This window comes from Eublepharis macularius, chromosome 2 (genome assembly GCF_028583425.1).
Source record: "Eublepharis macularius isolate TG4126 chromosome 2, MPM_Emac_v1.0, whole genome shotgun sequence".
Lineage (NCBI taxonomy): Eukaryota > Metazoa > Chordata > Lepidosauria > Squamata > Eublepharidae > Eublepharis > Eublepharis macularius.
Genome location: NC_072791.1, coordinates 111,550,360 through 111,570,225, shown reverse-complemented (window position 1 = coordinate 111,570,225; position 19,866 = coordinate 111,550,360). Strand labels below are relative to the sequence as shown.

The following is a 19,866-nucleotide window of genomic DNA, read 5'->3' as shown; positions in this document are numbered from 1 at the left end:
TGAGTTGGCAGTTGCGGGTCGGGGGAGAAGGCTACTAGCCACACAGGGAAGCTGTATCCTTATGGGAAAACACATCTAACCCCTTTTTACCCCCTTAGGGGGTGAATTTCTTAAAATCCCTTCTTAATGAGTCTCTACATCATGAAAGAAATGTTCTCCCCAAATTCCACATTTCTAGGTCCAGGAGTTTGGGCTGGGCATTGATGAGTCAGTTAGGACACTTGTCTTTATATATATAGAGACTAGCTGTGCAACCCTAAGCAAACTCTTCAAAGCCCAATGACTTAAATAGACTTAGAATGATGTAACTCTGCTAAAGATTGCACTAGTTCCAAGAAAATGGCTTAATGCTCTTTTCCTTGTGCGATTTCAAGGAAAAGACATGATCAGAATTGAAAGCTGAATGTGAGTGAGTGGGCTACATCTATCCATACTACGTATTGAATGAGATGTATACCAATTTAACTGTCATAGCTTCCTCCAGTGAATTATTTTAATTGTATTTTATTATGGTGGTAAGAGGAAAACTATAGCTGCTCTCCTCTTAACAATAATATCAGACTTTCCTTAGGAAAAGAATTCACTATTAAACCAGTTTAATATACGGATGTGCCTTCATTTAAAAATGAATTTTAAAAATCAATGGAAGGATCCCCATTTATTTTTCTTTCATTTTGAAATGAAAACGAATGGATATTAAAATGGTCATAGATCCAGAGGAGTTAGCCATGTTAGTCTGTAGTAGCAAAATTGAAAAGAGTCCAGTAGCACCTTTAAGACTAACCAACTTTACTGTGGCATAAGCTTTCGAGAATCACAGTTCTTTTCACATCTGACAAAGAGAACTGTGGTTCTCGAAAGCTTATGCTACAGTAAAGTTGGTTAATCTTAAAGGTGCTACTGGACTCTTTTCGATTTTGGATATTAAAATAAACATCCTTTCATTTTGTTTCCATTGGTTTAAATGGAAAGCAAATTTCAGCTGTAACTTCTTAGTTTTCCTCCGATGTAGATTCCCCAGTCAATCAATCAATCAATCAATCAATCAATCAATCAATCAATCAATCAATCAATCAATCAATCAATCAATCAATCCTGCAAAATGTCAAAGAAATGGGGAAGAGAGGATCGGCAACCAAAGCAGGGACTCATGAATCTAAAAGAAATTTGATGCTGTTACATCAAACAACTGCATGACCAATTACTGTGAATTTCAGGGAATCCAAAAAGATTATACTGTAAATGAGAAGCAATCAGTCACTCATCAAAGTAATCTGGAAACAACCAGTCATCAAAATAAAATAAATCTTTAATTTCTGGAATGTATGGTCTGAGGGAGAGGGGAAGGAGGCAGTCATGAGTGATCAAATGATTTAAGCACAAGAAGAGCCCTACTGGATCAGAACAGTATTCCATCTAGTCCAACATCTTGATTCACACAGCAGCCAATCAAGTGGTCTGAAGGGCTAACAACCAGGGCACAGAAGCCCCTGATATTGCCTTTTGGCTAGTCTTCAGAGGTTTATTGCTTCCAGATAGGGAGGTTCCTCAGTTATCATGGTTAGTAGCCATTGATGAACCTAGCCTCCATGAATTGGTCTAATCTCCTTTTAAAGCTATTTATGCCCAGCTCATCACCACCACTGTGTCCACTGGCAATGTTTTCCACAATTTTAATTGCTTTTTGAGTAAAGAAGTACTTCCTTTTCTCCATCTTGAATTTATTCCCCATCAACTTCATTGGACATTCCTGAGCTCTATTATTAAGGACGGAGAAAAAATTCTTTATTCACTGCATGCAGAATTTTATTAAACTCAATCAGGTCCCTCTTTTCTAAGCTGAAACATTTTCATCAAGCTATCTACTTCAACACACAGATAACTTTTCTCCTCAGTCTCCACCAATTCAGACCTCATCAGCATATATTGAACATCAAGATTTTTTGTTCCATAGAATAATTAACATTTAAGAAAAAATGCCGGTAATATGAAATCATCAAAACAAGGTTTTAAAATAAATATTTCTGTGGTGTGTCTTTTGCCTCTGGGACCCTTTTCCCTGGCAGTCAGGATCCCTTTCTGTACATTCTGAGAATTTCATTCAGATTGAATGGGAAACATGTTACAGAAATAACATGTATCTTGTTAAAACTAAAATGAATTTGTGCAAATATGAATGAAATGAATAACAAATGAAATTTTGGAAATGAAACTTGGGGAGAAAACCCCAAACATTTGCATGCCTTTATTTAAAGGCTTTTTTTGGGGGGGGGGGGGTTTATATCTGGCTATGGACATCTGTGCCACTGGGTTCAAATCCATGGTCTTCTTGGAGTTTGCTAAAGGATGTTCAACAAATCACTGGCATAAGTAGCACTACCAGATAATTTTAGGTAAAAGTAAAGGTAATCCCCTGTGCAAGCACTGAGTCATTACTGACCCATAGGGGGACGTCACATCACGATGTTTTCTTGGAAGACTTGTTATGGGGTGGTTTGCCATTGCCTTCCCCAGTCATCTACACTTTACCCCCAGGAAACTGGGTACGCATTTTACTGACCTTGGAAGGATGGAAGGCTGAGTCAACCTTGAGCCAGCTACTTGAACCTGGCTTCCACCAGGATTGAACTCAGGTCGTGAGCAGAGCTTGGACTGCAGTACTGTCGCTTACCACCCTGTGCCATGGGGCTCTTTCACCAGATAATTTTTAAAGCCCCAAAATTTTCCTTCCCATTTGCTACAAATGTAGATGTGATTTTAAAAACAAGTGAGAAGGACCCCTAAACGTGTATTAGGAAAACAGTTAATTATCATAAACTCAGGGTGTTTGAGGGCAACTTTTTCTTTATTTTTTCTGAGAGAGAGGCATCCGTATGACATTTCAAGCTCTGCTTAAAAATATAAATTGTTTTCCTAGCAGTAGTAATCTTGTCTTTATTCCTGTTATTGGTGGTGCTCCTAAGGGCTTTCCCCCCATGTGAAAGGAAGAGTATATGTATAGTAGCATAAATAGTCCAGCCAATATATAGTGAAAACGAGTTGTCTCATACTCCTCTTACTTAACCCCAAAATCCTGCTTTAGGAGGAAGTCTTCTTAACATTATCATAGATCCAGAGGAGTTAGCCGTGTTAGTCTGTAGTAGCAAAATCAAAAAGAGTCCAGTAGCACCTTTAAGACTAACCAATTTTATTTTATTGTAGCATAAGCTTTTGAGAATCAAGTTCTCTTCATCAGATGCCTGATCTGAATCCGAATCCGGATCAGGCATCTGATGAAGAGAACTTGATTCTCAAAAGCTTATGCTACAATAAAATAAAATTGGTTAGTCTTAAAGGTGCTTCTTAACATTAGTTCAGAAAACACTGGTGATGGGACTTTGTTTCAGATAATTTATACTGCAGACTTGTGCACAGTTTGTTTGCCATTGCCTCAGCATAGAACTGCAGCCATTGTTATATATTCACACAAAGAGAAAAAAACCTTCTTGCTTTAGCTGTTAATCTTACTATGAAAGTCCATTTTAACTGATTGTTGAGATCTTCTTTTGAAATGTAAATTTATAATGAGAGCTGGTATTCTAAATTTCATATTGTCTTTACCATCTTTTCAGGAATTCACATGCAAAATCCCATCTTAAAGTTGATAAATGTTGTACAGCTGCTAAATATAATTGGCAGCAAAACTCCTATGCTTTTGAAGAGGACTGCAGCTTTCAGAAGGAGAAAGATGAACAGTTCTTTGAAAGTGTAGAGTTATATCAAAAATACAGGTCAGATATGTATATTTTCTGTATGGTAAAATAAATTTCTGTCAATGACATTATTCCTACTGGATTTGCATAATTGTACAACTTAAAACAAAGATTTTTTTTTAAAAAAAAACAAAGAACAATCAATAAGGATGATAAAACTGATTTCTGTAAATGTGAATGTATGAAATATACATTACAATATATTATAATGTGCTAGCAATTTCCTTAGGGTGCCAAGAACACTAGGTATGTATTGTAAACCTAGCAGGTTAGCTGCACAATATAGAGTTTTCAATTGTGCATTGATTGATACAACTATACACTTCTAAGGCAAATAAGTTTTGTGAATGGCCAAGTTAAATCTTCTTAATAGAGCTAAAGATACTTGAGCATCAGCCAGTTCTGCTCACGTTCTGCTCACCAATTGCAAACAGGGAGCCAATTTTTAATAGGCAACTTGAACCAATTCAGTGCATCACTTTCTACATATTTGTATAGTGTAATCAACAGCATTTCACTCATACATAGTCTCACACAGCACAGTGGGAATCCTAGCTTCCCCACACATGTAGACCTGTCATCACTGTGTGCCACTCTACAACCAATTATTTAAATAAATATAAGCAAACCAGCAAGCCAGTTATTTATAATTAAACAATGACTTTTAAAACAGTCTTACTATTTGGCATTCACCTAAGCCCCAACTTCTGATATCATTTTTGTATATGCAGTTTTGCATAGTCTTATGGGAGTCATAGTTCTCCTCTTCACACTATTTAAATACCTGACATAAACATCCATGACTCTGGGAGAAAATCAACTTTAGCTGCTGTGAAGGTGCAAAAGTAACCACTAGGAAGAGGGAAATGAAACTCTAGAGCATACTATACAGCTGCAAAACTATTTAGCACACTGCTCAAGTCTAATAGTGGGAGGAGAATTTGAGGCTCAGGTCATGAGTACTTGTGGCTGTTGAAAACAGTATGTTTGCTTGCTGAACATGTTCATTAGTTAGAATTAAACCTATATATTGATATGTTAGGCCCCCATCAGCATGTGTAAATGCCATGCTAAATCTATCATATTTGGCTTATGACTCGAGTTAAAGATACATAGATATGTACAAGTTAAAAAGGTGTAATTTTTTTTTGCAAAATTAAAGTTGCCATTCCTTATGTAATGAATAGATGTTCAAAACCCCATTCTTCATCCAACCATTGTGATTCCACAAAGTATGAAAATTAATCTATATAACAGGAAGGAATAGTAGAAGACGTATCACTTTCTTCATTAGGAGTGAGAGACACTTGCTACTGGCTAATTCAAAGGCCTCAGCTTTTAGTTTCCAGCAACCCTTTAACAGTCTCCTAAAAGTCCACTTTGGTCCAGGCCTTGAAAACCAGACAGTGTTCCAAGAACACTACTAAAACAATATCTGAGTATGGAAGAGAAGACATTTCAGAAAACATATCTTAATGGAAGGTTATTTATTTATTTGAGTTTATATTTCACCCTCTCCACAAGCAGGCTCAGAGCAAATCAAAATATAGAGGTATAGAAAAATAAAACTTGGCAGCATAAAATGTAAATCAGCAAACAACAATATAATACTATAAAACAGCAGGTTATAGGTTAAAACAAGTGGGACAGGAAGTAAAGGAAGAAAATGGAAGGAATGTTACTTGATTGCCTAACAGAAACAGTAAAAATGCTATCATAAGAAAATGTTTATATATGCATTGATTTTATATTTCTTACAGTATTTAGGAGTGACTTTATTTTTCCCTTCACAGCTCATTATCATTTGTACTTCCTTTGCTGTTTTCACTCTCTGTGACTATGTGTTCTAGCATCACCACTTAAAAATCAAGGCAGGCTGAAGAGATTTGCATTCAAGCTTGTCTTTCTTTCCATCTCCCACTCAAAAAGGAAGACACCATTTTAAACTAAGGCTTTATCAGTTATTTGAAAGGCTAAGTTGCAATGGGTAAACTATTTACTCCTTCCTCCCCTCTCCACCTATATATCTGACCAGTTTCTTCTTGCCCTGCATGCATCTGATGAAGAGAACTGTGATTCTCGAAAGCTTATGCTACAATAAAGTTGGTTAGTCTTAAAGGTGCTACTGGACTCTTTTTGATTTTGCTACTACAGACTAACACAGCTAACTCCTCTGCATCTACTACAGTAGACACCATAAGAGGCTAGCTAACGGGTTCACCAGGATTTGGGCAATCCCACGATGGCTCCAGACCCACATGAAGCTGCTCTTCACTTGTTCTTGCCTGCACATCAGAACTGTACCGATAGAGTCTGCCAATTAAGGCCATTCCCCTACAATTGTCAAAATGTTCAAGGGTTAGCTAGCTATACCAAAAGAGTTCCTTCCCAATGCACTTGGATCACAGCCTGAACTCTCCAGTTTGGTTACCTCTCATTATTCTAAGATACCTCAGAGTGCTTGAACAGAAATTAACATAGCAGTGAGCCTGCACTAAAGCAGCCACATTCATTAGGGCATTATCAGCCTACTCTGACCAGAAATATTTAGATTCTAAAGTGCCTTCCTCCATAAATTATGAAGCAGGTGAAAAAAGACTCACTCAGCCAAAAAATTCCTGCCTGACCTAGAAAAGACCACTAACTTCATATTGTACTTAAAGGGAAGGTGGAGCACCTCTTCCAGAAATAAGGTGGGAAAGTGAGAAAGTGCTGGCTTTAAATAGCCAACCACAAGTGCCCTCCAATTGGTTGAGGAGCATCATGCTATCCCACCAACCCAGTAGTCTGGTGTCTTCCCTTTTCAAAGAAGGTAAGCTCCCAAGCTCCTAGTGAATGTAGGAACTGATCATTTCCCAGCTTTAAGTAAACATAATTCATCCCAAGTAAAGGTAGCATTTATTCCTCTATACTGTACAGAAATTTGTTTTATAAAACTCCAATGGACCAAGAAGTATGTGACTCTGCTTAAGATTGCACTGTCAGTAAACTCCTCTGTGCTTTCATCAATTTGTTTCTATTGTTTCAGTTGACCTCCCCTTTCATACCTTCATCTGTACACAATTTTTCAGTATCTGTGTTAAATTTTCTTTATATTTTGATGAGCTACTTGACAGGTCATTAGCAGTAAACAAAGATCCGACATATTCCATTTGTCCAGGTCTTTTTTGTCTGTTACCATACAATGTGATTGTCACAAGGCATTTTTCCTACTCAATACATTTTCTTGACCTTAGGCATCAACCCAAACAAACTAAAGAATTGCAGAAATCCCATCATCAACATTTTGAATTTAGAAATGGGAAAATTATCAGCTGTAGTTTCCCAAACCTTGTTTTGGGTGTGGAGAATTTTGACCTGCACTCTGGGACTGAAGTAGTTTTGTTGGAAAAGAAATGTGAAGACATCAATCAGTGCTGGATATGGAGAGAAGATAGCAGGTACACGTTAGCTGTTAAAAACGTGTGGAATTTCACAGGGCCTTATTGGCCATCATAGTGTCATCAGCAGATGGGCTTCATTTATTTATTTAAAACATTTGTATGCCCCCTTTCCACCCAAATTGGTTCAATAAAAACATATAAACACAAACATAAAACACCAAAGCCAAGATGAGTCAATAACAATTATTGTATGCCAAATGAAACAAAAACGCATTTACCCTTTGGCAGAAAATAACAATAGAGTGAGACAGATGGACCTCCCTGGGAAAGTAGTTCCAAAGTTTTGGTGCCACAACTTTCTCAGGTTGCTACGCACCTAGCTTCAGATGGCAGGGGCACCCAAAGCAAGGCCTCTAAAGATAACCAGGTCAGGTGGGTAAGTTCATATGGAAGAAGGCAGCCCCTAAGGTATGCTAGCCCCAAGTTATATAGGGCTGTCAGGGTAGATCATATTTCTATTTCATTTGTTCTTGAAGTTCAGACATTCTGTTTTTTTTCTTCTAGCTAGAATTCTTCAACTTTCTGGGTAAGCATCTCAAAAGACAAAGGGATGAGAAAATGGCCAAAATTACAAATGTTGCTTACAAAGGATTCTTCATTTAAATTATAAATACATTATGGGAAATGCTTCTTTTCTTCTCAGCTCTACATAGCAGAATTCATCCCAGGCTTCCTCTGGGGACACAATATAACCTACTTCACATTCTCACTAAACCATGTGTGTAATTCAGAGGAAGTTGCAGGCCTAGCAATTATGGCCATACCCTCTGTAAGTATGTGCTGGGGCAGTGCTGTAGAATATATTACACCACCAGCCTGGAAGTGAGACAATCAGTTAGCAAATCAATGTCCAAACATCTGTAATGTAATCTTATATCCCTGATCTCCTTTCTGCTCCTAGGACATTTCATTTAATGACTGACCCAAATCTAGTGTTAGCAGTATCAATGCCCAACATTTTGAATGGCTATCTAAAGTTTCCATTGGAAATGCAAGGATGTGCTGTTATCGTTCAGGTAGGTAAGGATGTAATCTATGTACACAGAAAAATTGCAAAATAGTTACATTTGTGTTCATTATATATTAACAATTGTATGGGTTTTCAAAAAGGGATTTTTTATATTCTAGAAGAAAATTGTATGTCGTTTCATAGATCTGTCATAATCCTAAGCAATGCACGATGACTGCAATTTTTAGAATCAAAAACTTGCCATTTCAAACATCCATAGATCCATATTGCCACTCATGCACATAGATCTCATACTTCCACTCATGCACACCTAGACCAGTTGGCCACTTGTAATAGGGAACAGTATTATTTAGCTTAGGTTTCTATTTTTCTTCTGCTACTAAAAAAAGTGAATGGGAATAATCTACAATTAAATTTGAATGTTCATGCATGTTTCTTAGTGCTCAGATACAATTCCAGTCTTGTTTATCTATGCCTCATCATGCATTAAGAAAGAGGTTACATAAACTGATAGAACAGCCAGTTTCTTACCTGGTTAATTTATAAACTTTTTTTTCCCGATACACAAGGATAGGCAAAGAAAAAGATATCACTTGAGGAGAACAGGTTCCAGTTAAAGATGTTGCTGGACTCTTTTTCTGACAAAGATCCATTGCCTGAACCAGATTTTAATTAAACTATACTTTATGACCCAACAAGTTTGTATTATAAGCCTAATGGAAGCACAAGCCACTGAAGTGTTTCTTTAGTACATTTAAAACAGTTCATCTAATATGTATTAGATGATCCTATACAGAGGAAAAAGTGTGATCTTCAGAAAGTTTCATCTTACATTCCGGTCCTAAGAATCTACTTTAGCTATGGCTATGACAACTAGGTTGTACTGCTTCATCTAAGGGCCAATTTATATCTTACAAGTTTCAATATTTTCTGGCTAGGAAGCAGTCAGTCACATGTCAGCTGCAAGTTCCTCAAGCACATGGGGCTCTGATTCAGGTGGGACCATACAGAGTAGGAAAATGGACTACATTTTCCCCTATTGGGGGACTGCAAAATAGCTGAAACTTTTCTCCCCACTTGCCATGTATTGGAATAGAAGTGACTTGGCATGCCTGCATGCTGGGGTATATGTGTGCTAATTTTCCCTTTTCTCTAGAACAAGATTGTATATATATGTGAAACCTCTCTTTGTCTGAGCTAAAAGCATCCCTCTTTCTCCTCTTTCTGTGCCTTTGTTTTCTCTCTTCTCATGGTCTTGCATGAAACAAGACAGTTCTACAGATCTCTTCTGTACAAGCATGCCAGAGACACACTCATGATCTCACGTGCAGCTAGACTGGCTGGCCACTTGTAATAGTAAATAGTGTTATTTAGATTTAGTCTCAATTTTTTTCTACCATTACAAAAATGCAAGTGAATGAGAATCATCTTCAATAAAAGTTTTATCTGTTGCAGTATAACTGGCTTTAAGAGTGTTTCACCACTTGTGATTTTGTGCTTTCTTAACTATGCAACTTTGCTACATTAACTAACAAATATCCTAAGACATAAAAGGCTAAGGGCGTTGCCAATGACTTACTTTTTATCCCTGCACATGTGCTGTATACCACACATGCACAGTACGCGGGGATAAGAAGTGAGTGGGGGTAAAATGGTTTGCCTCCCTGCCACCTCCTTGGAGCATCCACAGGCTTGAAAAGGCCCAGTGCAGCAGTGGGAAGGCCCAGAACCATAGCACCGGGCCTTCCTGCTGTCTCAGGGCTTTCAGAGATCCAGGAAGACCCGGCCCAGCAACGGGTAGTCCCAGCGCCATGGTGCTGAGCCTTCCCACCACCAATGAGCCCACTGCCACCAAGGAGCCCACCACTGCCTGCTGCTGCCAAAGACCCTGCCCCCTGCCACTGAGGAGCCTACCCTCCTGTTGCTCAGCTGGGCAGGGAGAAAGTGGGGCAAACCTGCTTTCTCCCTGTCCAGCTGATCCACAGGCAATGAAGGGGGGTGGTCTTGGGAAGGCCCAGCATAGCTCTCTGGAGGCTCAGGAAGGCCTGGCACAATAGGCTGGGAGTGTGATGGGCAGCTGCAGCTGCACCTCAGACCCTTGAGCCAGCAGGGGTCAGGCAGAGAACAGGAGGGTGGGAGGGAAAGGCCTGGGGCCAAGGCCATCCCAGCTGATGTCCAGAGCCTAGCTCCTGGGCTTCTCCCCCTCCCTCTCTCTGGACAGCTGCACTCAGCTGCGGAGAGCCCAGTGAAGCCCAGCCTCCCCTGGCTCTCCTCTATCCCCACTGGCATCCCAGTGATTCCCAGGAGGAGAGGCTCACTGAGGCTGGGGGGAGACCTGATGTGGCTTCCAAAAGAGGCATCCGAAGAGGCCCTTAAGAGGAGTCTGTGGGGCAGCAGCAGCCAACCAAGGATGTACAAAACTGGAGAGGCTTGAAGGCCCATTGGAGAAAATGGGAACCCAGAATGCCAATTTACTTACATGGGCTTCATTGAAAAGTATTACAGGGGGGGGGGGGTTGCAAAGAAAATGCAGAATGGATTTTCCATAAAGGGTCTCTGGGTCCAGATAGACCCCCCTCCCTCCCACTGGACAGCTGCACTCAGCTGTGGAGAGCCCACTGAAGCTCAGCCCCTCCCAGCCCTCCTCCCTCCCTGTAGGCATCCTGGTGACTCTCAGGAGGAGAGGCTTGCTGAGGCTGGGGGAGGGGGAGACCTGGCATGGCTTCCAAAAGAGCCGCATGGAGAGGGCCTCAGGAGGCGTTTGCGAGGCAGCAACAGCCAGCCAGGGATGTACTAAAAGGAATGATAGGATTGCCCATTGAAAATAATGGGAGAGGCTTGAAGGCCCATTGGAGAAAATGGTTGCATGGGCTCCACTGAAAAGCATTAGAGCAAAAAAAAAGTTGCAAAGAAAACATGGAATGGATTTTCCATAGAGGTCTCTGGGCCTAGATAGACTGCTCTGGGACTGGTAGTAGTAGAAGCCTTCTTGGACTGGAATGACTGGCCCCACAATGGAATGACAGTCCCTGGGAGCAGCAGAAGTGTTCTTAGACTGGAATAACAGGTTGCAGAGCAGAATGACTGCTCCTGGGAATAGGCTTTCCCCTAGCTCTACAGTGAGTACAGCACCAAAGCATCTTGTTTCGCTTTTCTATTGGCCTGTCAGGTGTCATTGTTGTGTTGCCATGGCAGCGCCTTCTAGAGATGGACACGAACCAAAATACGAACCAAAATTCATGATGAACAAGGCCGGTTCGTGGTTTGCAAACCAGCAGTTCATCAGATCCCATTTCTGACGAACTGCCATGAACTTTAGACTGGTTTGTTTGGCTTGTTTTTTTGGTTCGTCACTGCAGACAGCCTGGTGCTGATCAATCAGTTTCCTAGGCAACAGGGGATGGACTTCCTGCAGACCTTCTGCTGACCCAGAAGTGACCTTCTGCTGGCCCAGAAGTGACGATTTTCTGACATGGATGTGACGTTTTCATGAACCAAATGGACCGGTTCACGAACCAAGGGCAGATTCAAGAAAGTTCGTGGTTCATGAAATTTGACGAACCACGAACCACATGGTTCTTTTTTATGGTTCATGCCCATCTCTAGCGCCCTCCCGATCACTGTCAGCCCTGCCAATCATTGGGGACTATGTAAGAAAAAGGGCTCTTACCATTAGTAGGGAACTTACAATTGACATATGACTTACTGATTCAAAATCAACTTGGCGAACCCAGACACAATATATTGAAAGTTGTAGCAACTACCTTAGCTACACCTCCAAAATTGTATAACACTTGCCACTGCCACTTCTGCTGTCTGAAAATTCCAAACTCATGGATGCACCTGTGTTCATGGCTCCCTGGTTAAAGTAAGCAAAAATTTTCACTTTGTCTATCTGTTCTCTGCAAATGCCAGTGTCAGTTAAGCCTCTTGAGGCTACGGTCCCAACCATTCTTGAAGGTCTAACAAATCTTGAATTTCGCTCAGTTTTTATCTGTTCTCTTTACTGGCTATCTACATTATCTTCTTTTTCCTTTTATTACTTTTAACTGGATCTTGCATATTGTCCAGGAATGGTGCTAGAGGGGGGAAAAAGAGGGATAACACAGCACCTACCAGCATTGAAAGGAAATATACCAGGTTTCCATTGCTCATCCTTCTGTGACAGTGGCTTGGCAGTGCTTATGCAAAGTATTCCAAAGACAACTGTATGTGCAACGTATCCCCCCCCCAAAAAAAGAAGGGGGAAAGAAAAAATAGAAGTTGCTTATTGCTGGTAAACCTGAATATTTAAAATAATGACATTTTAAAATAAATGACTAGTTGGGCAAAAAATGCCAAAGACTGAAAATCTTTAAAAAAGATAAACTCTTATGTCTTGACAGAAATATAACAAATGCAAAAATGGTGCTGCCAATCAAAAGTGGAATTATATGGAAACAGCAAAAGTTTTTAATGCCTTTTACAGTACAATATTGGACCAGGAAATCACAGCAGCAAATTATGCTTCTATTTGTACATTCTCTGTGACCAGCACAGAGAAAATAGATCAACCTGTAAGTAATTTTGCTTGTATAATTAAAAAAAAGAAATTAAGCAAAAACTAAATCAGAGAAGAGAAGGCTGCTTTGACATACCCTTGTATCTCTTACGCAACTGAAATAGATATATTGAACATTCTCTTCCTACTATCTGTGTAAAATGTAAAACCGATATGCGCAGTTGATAAAAATGTAAAACCGATATGCGCAGTTGATAGCAAAGACTGGTGGAAGGTGAACTGGCCAGGCTGCTTGATTCACATACTCTCTTAGATGCTTTGTTTTCATTCTTTTTTAGCCCACTTATATAAACACAACCCCACCTATTATAAATGAGGTCAGTTACACTTCTGGATTATTAGGAAGATACCCATGTTAATAGACAACAATGTTTATGTTCTAGCAAGAACCAGGCCTGTGGGTGGGTCAGGGTGAGCTGTCCCACCAAGTCATCTGGGGGCACTAAAAGGAGGAGTCAACTCAGAAAGCAGAACCTTGTCCTCAGACAGAAACCAAAGATAAGTCATAAAGCATGGAGCAAGCAGTAAGTGTCAGGTATTCAAACGCACTGGGTGTCTCCCAAACAGCAGACAACTTGCTCCAACATATTCCCTAGTCAAAATGAGCTCTTATATTTCTCATCTTGCTGCCTCATCCCTGGCTGAGCTCGTAACCTTAATTCCCTTGTGTTTCTGCTAATACAGCTAGAAAGAGTGTCTTCTTTGAACAGTGGGTACTGGGAATCATGACAGCAGAGGTTTCTTGGGAGGGAATATTTCTTGGTGCCAAACTAAACAATATGTTTAGCCATAAGTCAGGCCAGGGTTTCCCTGACCGGACTATCATTCTCCTCAGAAATGCTGGGGCCCAATTTGGATTGGCATGTTCAGCTAACTGGACAAAAAATGCACCCCCCCCCCAGGCTGTTTCAAGTACAGAAAATGGTGTGGAGGTAAAGCTTCTCCTCCCCCTCCGCAGCTGGGGTTCCAGATTGGCCTCCTGATGAGTTTGGGAAATTAGTTCCCTGTTGCTGCTGTGTGTCTAAGGAGAATGGGAATTGGTTCAGGGAGAACTCAACCTGACTTGTAGCTAATTGTATCATCTAGTTTGTCCCTTAGGGATGTTGGATGTTCCTGGGGGGAGGCTTTGGTTTGGATGGGGGTCTCTTTGTGACAAGGGTTCTTGGTCACTGTCAGAGCCAGTGCTTGGAATTTCCACAGGCTGTGCCTCTAAACATCTACAGGACCTCCTGGCATCACTCCCTCTAGATTAGGGCCCTTGTAATTATTTGTTTTTTAAAATTTATTTGACTTCATTTATACATCATGTTACTGCTCAGTGGGAGCCCAAAGCAGTCTCCTCTCCTTCACTGTATCCTCACAACAACCCTGTGAGGTAAGTTAGGCTGAGAGAGCATGACTGGCCCAAGATCACCCAGCAAGCTTCCATAGCAGAATGGGGATCCAAACCTGGGTCTCCCAGATCCTAGTCCCACACTCTAACCACTATATCATGCTAGGGCTGTGTTCCTGACACTTTTTTTTTTAGATGTTACAACACTGACTTTGAAGCTGCTTTTCAAATTGTCCCATTCCACTATTAGAAGGCTGAAACCATGTGAGTGGGGGAAATCTTGCAGATCTTAACTAGAGATGGGCATGGACAGCAATATGAACCAAAAAAGGCCACAAACAGCCCAATCTGCTGTTTGCGAATTTGCTATTCATGAAGCCTCATTCTAAACGAACAGGTGGTCATTGCAAGCCTCGTTCGTTGCTCTTCATTGCTGTTCGTCAAGCCAGACAGTCTGGCACCTGCAATCAATTCCCTTGGCAACTGAGGCAGGGATTGTCTGAACTCTGTCTGAACTCCTGCCATTGCCCTGGAAACCCCAATCTAAGCCCAATTTATCTTGATAGGTAGGTCTTCCTTTCAAGTGTGGAGCTCCACATTTGTTACAACAAGGGAGCAAAGAGCAGGGGGGAGGGGAGCTCCCAGCTCTGACTTTGAAGACAGTGGAGAGGGAAAGAGACAGTTGCTGTTGGCATTTTGATAAAGTGTCAGAGTGTCAGTTTGCTAGTCAGTTCTCAAGCCAAAGCTACGCCATGTTCTTGTGTTATAATCTATAGTTGTTTAGTTCTCTCCCTCTAGGCCCAGGTGCTGCCCAAGCCGCATATATCCATGGGAGCGAAGAATTCTTATCAACCCGTTCCGGCCGACCTTGACGTCCTCGCCTTCCCAGGCCTTCTAGACAGGACTAAGGGGGGAGGCTGGGAATGGGTGTTTGAAGTGTTGTTACTTTCATTTTGTATGTCATTTTCAACAAAGCTTTCATTCAGCCAAGGCTTTCCTAGTCCTTGGAATATGAATACTTGTATCCTGAGCATTGTCTTTCAATAAACCTTTTAGAATCAAGAAACTTTGTGCTTCTTGCAGAAGGGGGGAGACGAACTCTAGATAACTGGGATTCCATAGTCTGACGGAAAGTGCATTGGAGCTTGAATTTTCTTTGTGTGTGGTGTGATAGGGATCTACCCCTTCAAGTTCCAGGGTTGCTGCTAGGCTCTGGGCCAAGCTGTTATTTATTATTGGTACCTTTCCTGGTGCCTGCTCAGGTCAGGTTTCTGGGAGTGGTGCAGTAGGGATCTTGACTTGGATGATGGCTGGAGGAGAGCCTGCTGGCCCCCACGAACAACCAACTACAAACATATTTGTAAGCAGGGCTATGTTCGTGGTTGTTTGTGAGTCCCTGCTTGTGGATGGCAACGAATAACGAACATCATGTTCATTTTTTTTCTGTTCGTGCCCATCTCTAATCTTAAATTGTGCAGATGACAATTGTAAATAAATGGTTCCACCCAAGTGGTAGCTGGCTTTTGATAACAGTTCCATGGGCCAAAAAATGACTCCCATCCTGCTGCTATAACTTCTAAAGAGTATTTTATATTCTTTAAATCTATACTATTGATAAAATCAAGTGTAATATCAAACTATTTTTTAAAAATTTGGAAAGTATATTAAGTATTATTTTAAAACTGATATCTACAGAATTTGAAACTGGAGAAGTATATTGTTGGAGTAACTTGATGCCTCAATCTGAAAGTTTTTAAAATAATATTTGAGAATTTTAAATACGTATAAAAATAATCTTCGGCTGACAATTGCAAGTCTGTTTTTCTTCTTCATTTTAAAGTGTTTCAACTGTTATTCTTCACAGGGCTACTATTTTCTTTCACCGGATAGGGGAAAAAAAGTAATGATATGTTTGGCTTGTGCCAGGGCCAAAAGAGGAAAGGAGGAACTGAGAAAACTGTCCCCCAGTACTGTGTTCTTCTGTGCATCTGGTTCTGAGGAAGGAGATAGTTTTTCCATGTGGCCCTTTAAGTGTCTTAATGTTAAAAAGGTTTGTAACTGTTTTACTAAATTGCATCTTACCATAATGAATCATTTTACTATCTTCTTCTTTGAAGTGCTTTGGAATATTGGAAATCTATACTTGCACTTGGAGATCAGAATTAAAATTTACAATTTTACTTCATGGAGTAATGGTTTTCCTGTAGGTTAACAATGGTACTTTAATTTATTCACTTGGCCTTTGATACATGAAGATGTCCTGAATACGAAGATATGTTTTTAAGAACATAAGAGCTCTGCTGGCTCACACTATGAATATTCAAGCATCCTGTTTCCAACAGCAGCCAAAGTGATGCTTCTAAGAAGTGTACAAGCAATGCATGAATTCAAAAACCTTTGCCCACTATTTGCCCCACTGGTAATCTTGAGGTTCCATTTTGTTAGGATAACTATTGCTTATTGATAGGTCTATTCTCCACCCATTTCTCCAGTCTCTTTTTAATAATTGCTTTCCTTTGGAGACTGCTTTCATTGTTGTAATGTAAATGCTTTCCCCAAAAATATTACAGGCCTTTTAAAAGCTAATAAGATGGAATATGGTTGACAGTGGCAGTTAGCAACACATATAGCGATAGACAGCATCACAAATATAACATACTAAGTAGCTTTTAAAGTACCATGGTAAAAAGAAAAGAAGAGGGTGGAGTTCATTTGGCATGCCTATTAGCTGACTGGTCAGATACTGACAATTGTCCGCCTGTTATTTGAGGACTGTCAAATATTGTCAAATATTCCTTGGAGTCAAGAATGCCACTCTACAGGTGGCAGGTTTTGCCTTTTTATTCCATTGTTGTTCTCATTTCTTAGCTATGCAACTGTTAGAGGCAAAGCTAGCAGGACAGGAAAACTCTTCCCACTGGCTATCTGCATTAATTGCAGGCATCTTCCCAAATATTTTTTAAAATAGTCATTTTTTTTACTTAGCTCTTGAAACTGTAGAATAACCCAAGAAAAAAGTCAAATAAAAGAACTGTTTAGCAAGTTGTTCATAGTTCTGAAAATCCTTGTTGTTATAAGATATCATAATCATTACATTTTTTAAAAAAAAAGTTAACTTCATTATTTCATAATAATAGTTAACTAATCAGTTTTTATAATTAGCATAAGGACAAAGCTTGTTGAGTAAAAGTATCTTTGTTGTTGTTCTTAATTAAATGAATTCTTTAAATATAACTTGACTGTTATTTGATAGTAGTTGAGTAGAGATTGAACAAATCTATTTTTAGCAATCCATCTTAATTTGGAAAATAATTACAAGGAGTATAAAGGGGATATTTACCAAAGTATATTAATGGCAGAATAGGTCATGGAGCTCTTCTAACCCAGAACAAATGGCTCCTGTATCAAATATCATCTGGAAACTATAGGCAATACAGTTACTTATTTGTCTACGAGGCTAGTAATAATATTCATTCTAATTGCAATGTAATAGAGACAAACGTACAACATTTATGGTTTTGCTGTATTGCTAGGTCATGAATGTTACAGTATGTAAACCAAAACTTCTGTGAATCTCATTTTACTTGAGTATAGTTGTTCATATTTTTTGCAAATACTCTTATAAATACTCAATCATGTCCTCTCTACCAGGTCATTGATCTTCCATTTGTATAGCTCATAATGTACAATTGTATGTAGTTCGTGTCCAATAGCAACTTAAAGACCAACTTCTTGGTCTTTAAGGTGCTATTGGACTTGGCTCTTGCTCGTCAACTGCAGATCAATATGGCTACCCACCTGACCCTATTGTACATAGTGTACATTGTACGGATCATAGTGGCACATGTAAAGTATATAGGAACATCTTTCATATTTTTGTAAAGGGTAATATTTGAAATTGAGACAATTAGGTACTTTTGAAAAATTCATTTAGTATAATTTTAAAGCAAAACTGTAATCTCTGTTTCTGTTACTTTAAAGATCAATTTATCCACATCTGATGCTGAAGCCACCTTGCATTATTTAGAAGAACTTCTAGCATCTTTGAGGACAGAAACCTCATCACAAACAATCTCAGAAAAGATGTCTCTAGCTGTGAACCAGAAAGCAGTGAAAATAATTGCATACAGAAATGGAGCTGGTCACCAAAATGGGCAATTAATCATTGGTAGTACATTCCCTATGGTGAGTAACTGTCATCCAAAGAGAGAATCATAACACAATTGACAAGGATAAGCAGTAGATATCAGTGACAGAGATTAAAACAACTAAAATCTCAAATCTAGAATCCTCCACTGTATGAAATTCTGACCTTGTTTCAAATCAATATGATGTGTTTGTCATATTCTCTGCTTCAGGTCAGATCCAAAGCCTGTAAGAGTATGCCATGGATCCGTTTTGGATCACACACAAGTGAGGACAAGTACAGTGACAAGGAGAAATCTTCTTATTGCATAAGCCACATGAAAATGTGATGTTTCTACATGATGTTAACAATCTAAAGATAATATTGTCTCTCTTCCCTGAGTAGTGGGAATCTTCATGGCAGAGTTACAGTGCCTGTTTTCTGTCAAAAGGGAGAGAGAGCACTGGAGGCTCATGATATTACTATAATATATATTTAAGTACAAATATGCAGATGGAGCAGGAGTGTCCTGTACATGTAGTATTTACCATTGTCAAAGCAGCATCCGTTTCCAAAAGCAGGTAACTTTGATTTATGCAGAAGGTCAATGAATGTACCTCCCAGCCTTTTTAAAATTTTAACTTGAAAGCAGCCAATTTGGCTTTGAATTAGTTTGGAGCAACAGAGCTGAGGAATAGGGGATGTTTAGTTTTTTTTCTGATTAAATCTCTCTCACAAGGTGCTTTTAACCCTGCCATATTAAAAATACAGGTTTCTCTTTTCCAAGATATCTCTGTAGTTTGGCTTTTTGATAAAAGTAGATTGAAAAGAGAAGACGCACATGATCAGATAGGTTTAAATTATCCATGCTGGTGAAGGGAATATAGATCCACCAAGTTGCCTGGGGGGAAAGAAAAGAATTCTCTGACTTCTACACTGCATCAAATTTGTCATTGCAACTGAAATCAGCTGCTGACTCATTAAAGTAACCCTACTACAAGGAAAAGTGAGATGAAGAATAAAGAAGAGTAAAGAATAATAAAGTGTCATAGATTGGGAGTGGTCAGGTTTTCTTAAATTGTTTAAAATTATCATTATAGGTGAAGGGAGTGTCATTTCAATTTTTTTCCTCAGATGTCAAGATGTTTGGGGCAGGTCTGCTAACTGATTAGCTGTCCATGTTTGACTCCTGGCCTCAAGAAACATATCTCTGAGCAAGTCCAGAGGGCAAACCACCACTACAGGGGTGCATAGAAATTTTTGCTGCCATATATACTGTTGTCCTGTGGAGGCTCTGTTTCTTGCTTCTGGGGGGGAACAAGGGAAGGGAGACCTTTCAACTCTCCTGTGTTCAACCAGTCTTAAGGGGAATCAACATCATCTTACCAATCATAGAGGGAAATTAGCAAGCAAAGTCATGTAATACTTAAAATGAAGATTTACTATTCAAAATAAATGAATGGAGGAATAGCAATAAATGTGGAAATCAAAGCAAGAACTACAATGATTACAAAGCAACAGCAAGAAATGTCAGGCTTCCTACTTCGTATAACATAAAACTGATGTAAATGCAAGCTTTAACATTCCTAAGAAATAACAAGAGGCTTTGCAAAATACTTACAAAAACAGGGGAACAGAAACTAAAGCAAAACCCAAAAAGATTACAACAAAGAAGACATAC

General features: G+C 39.6%; 1 protein-coding gene across 1 annotated transcript in view; it reads left to right on the top strand.

Annotated features, from left to right (window-relative positions):
- Positions 1 to 19,866, top strand: part of DCDC1 (doublecortin domain containing 1) — an 807,587-nt gene that overhangs the window by 743,218 nt on the left and 44,503 nt on the right. The window contains exons 25-30 of the mRNA XM_054969981.1: positions 3,612 to 3,770; positions 6,989 to 7,192; positions 8,097 to 8,211; positions 12,551 to 12,721; positions 15,924 to 16,109; positions 18,041 to 18,244. Of these exons, the coding sequence (XP_054825956.1) occupies positions 3,612 to 3,770; positions 6,989 to 7,192; positions 8,097 to 8,211; positions 12,551 to 12,721; positions 15,924 to 16,109; positions 18,041 to 18,244 (1,039 nt within the window). The remainder of the gene's footprint in view (positions 1 to 3,611; positions 3,771 to 6,988; positions 7,193 to 8,096; positions 8,212 to 12,550; positions 12,722 to 15,923; positions 16,110 to 18,040; positions 18,245 to 19,866) is intronic.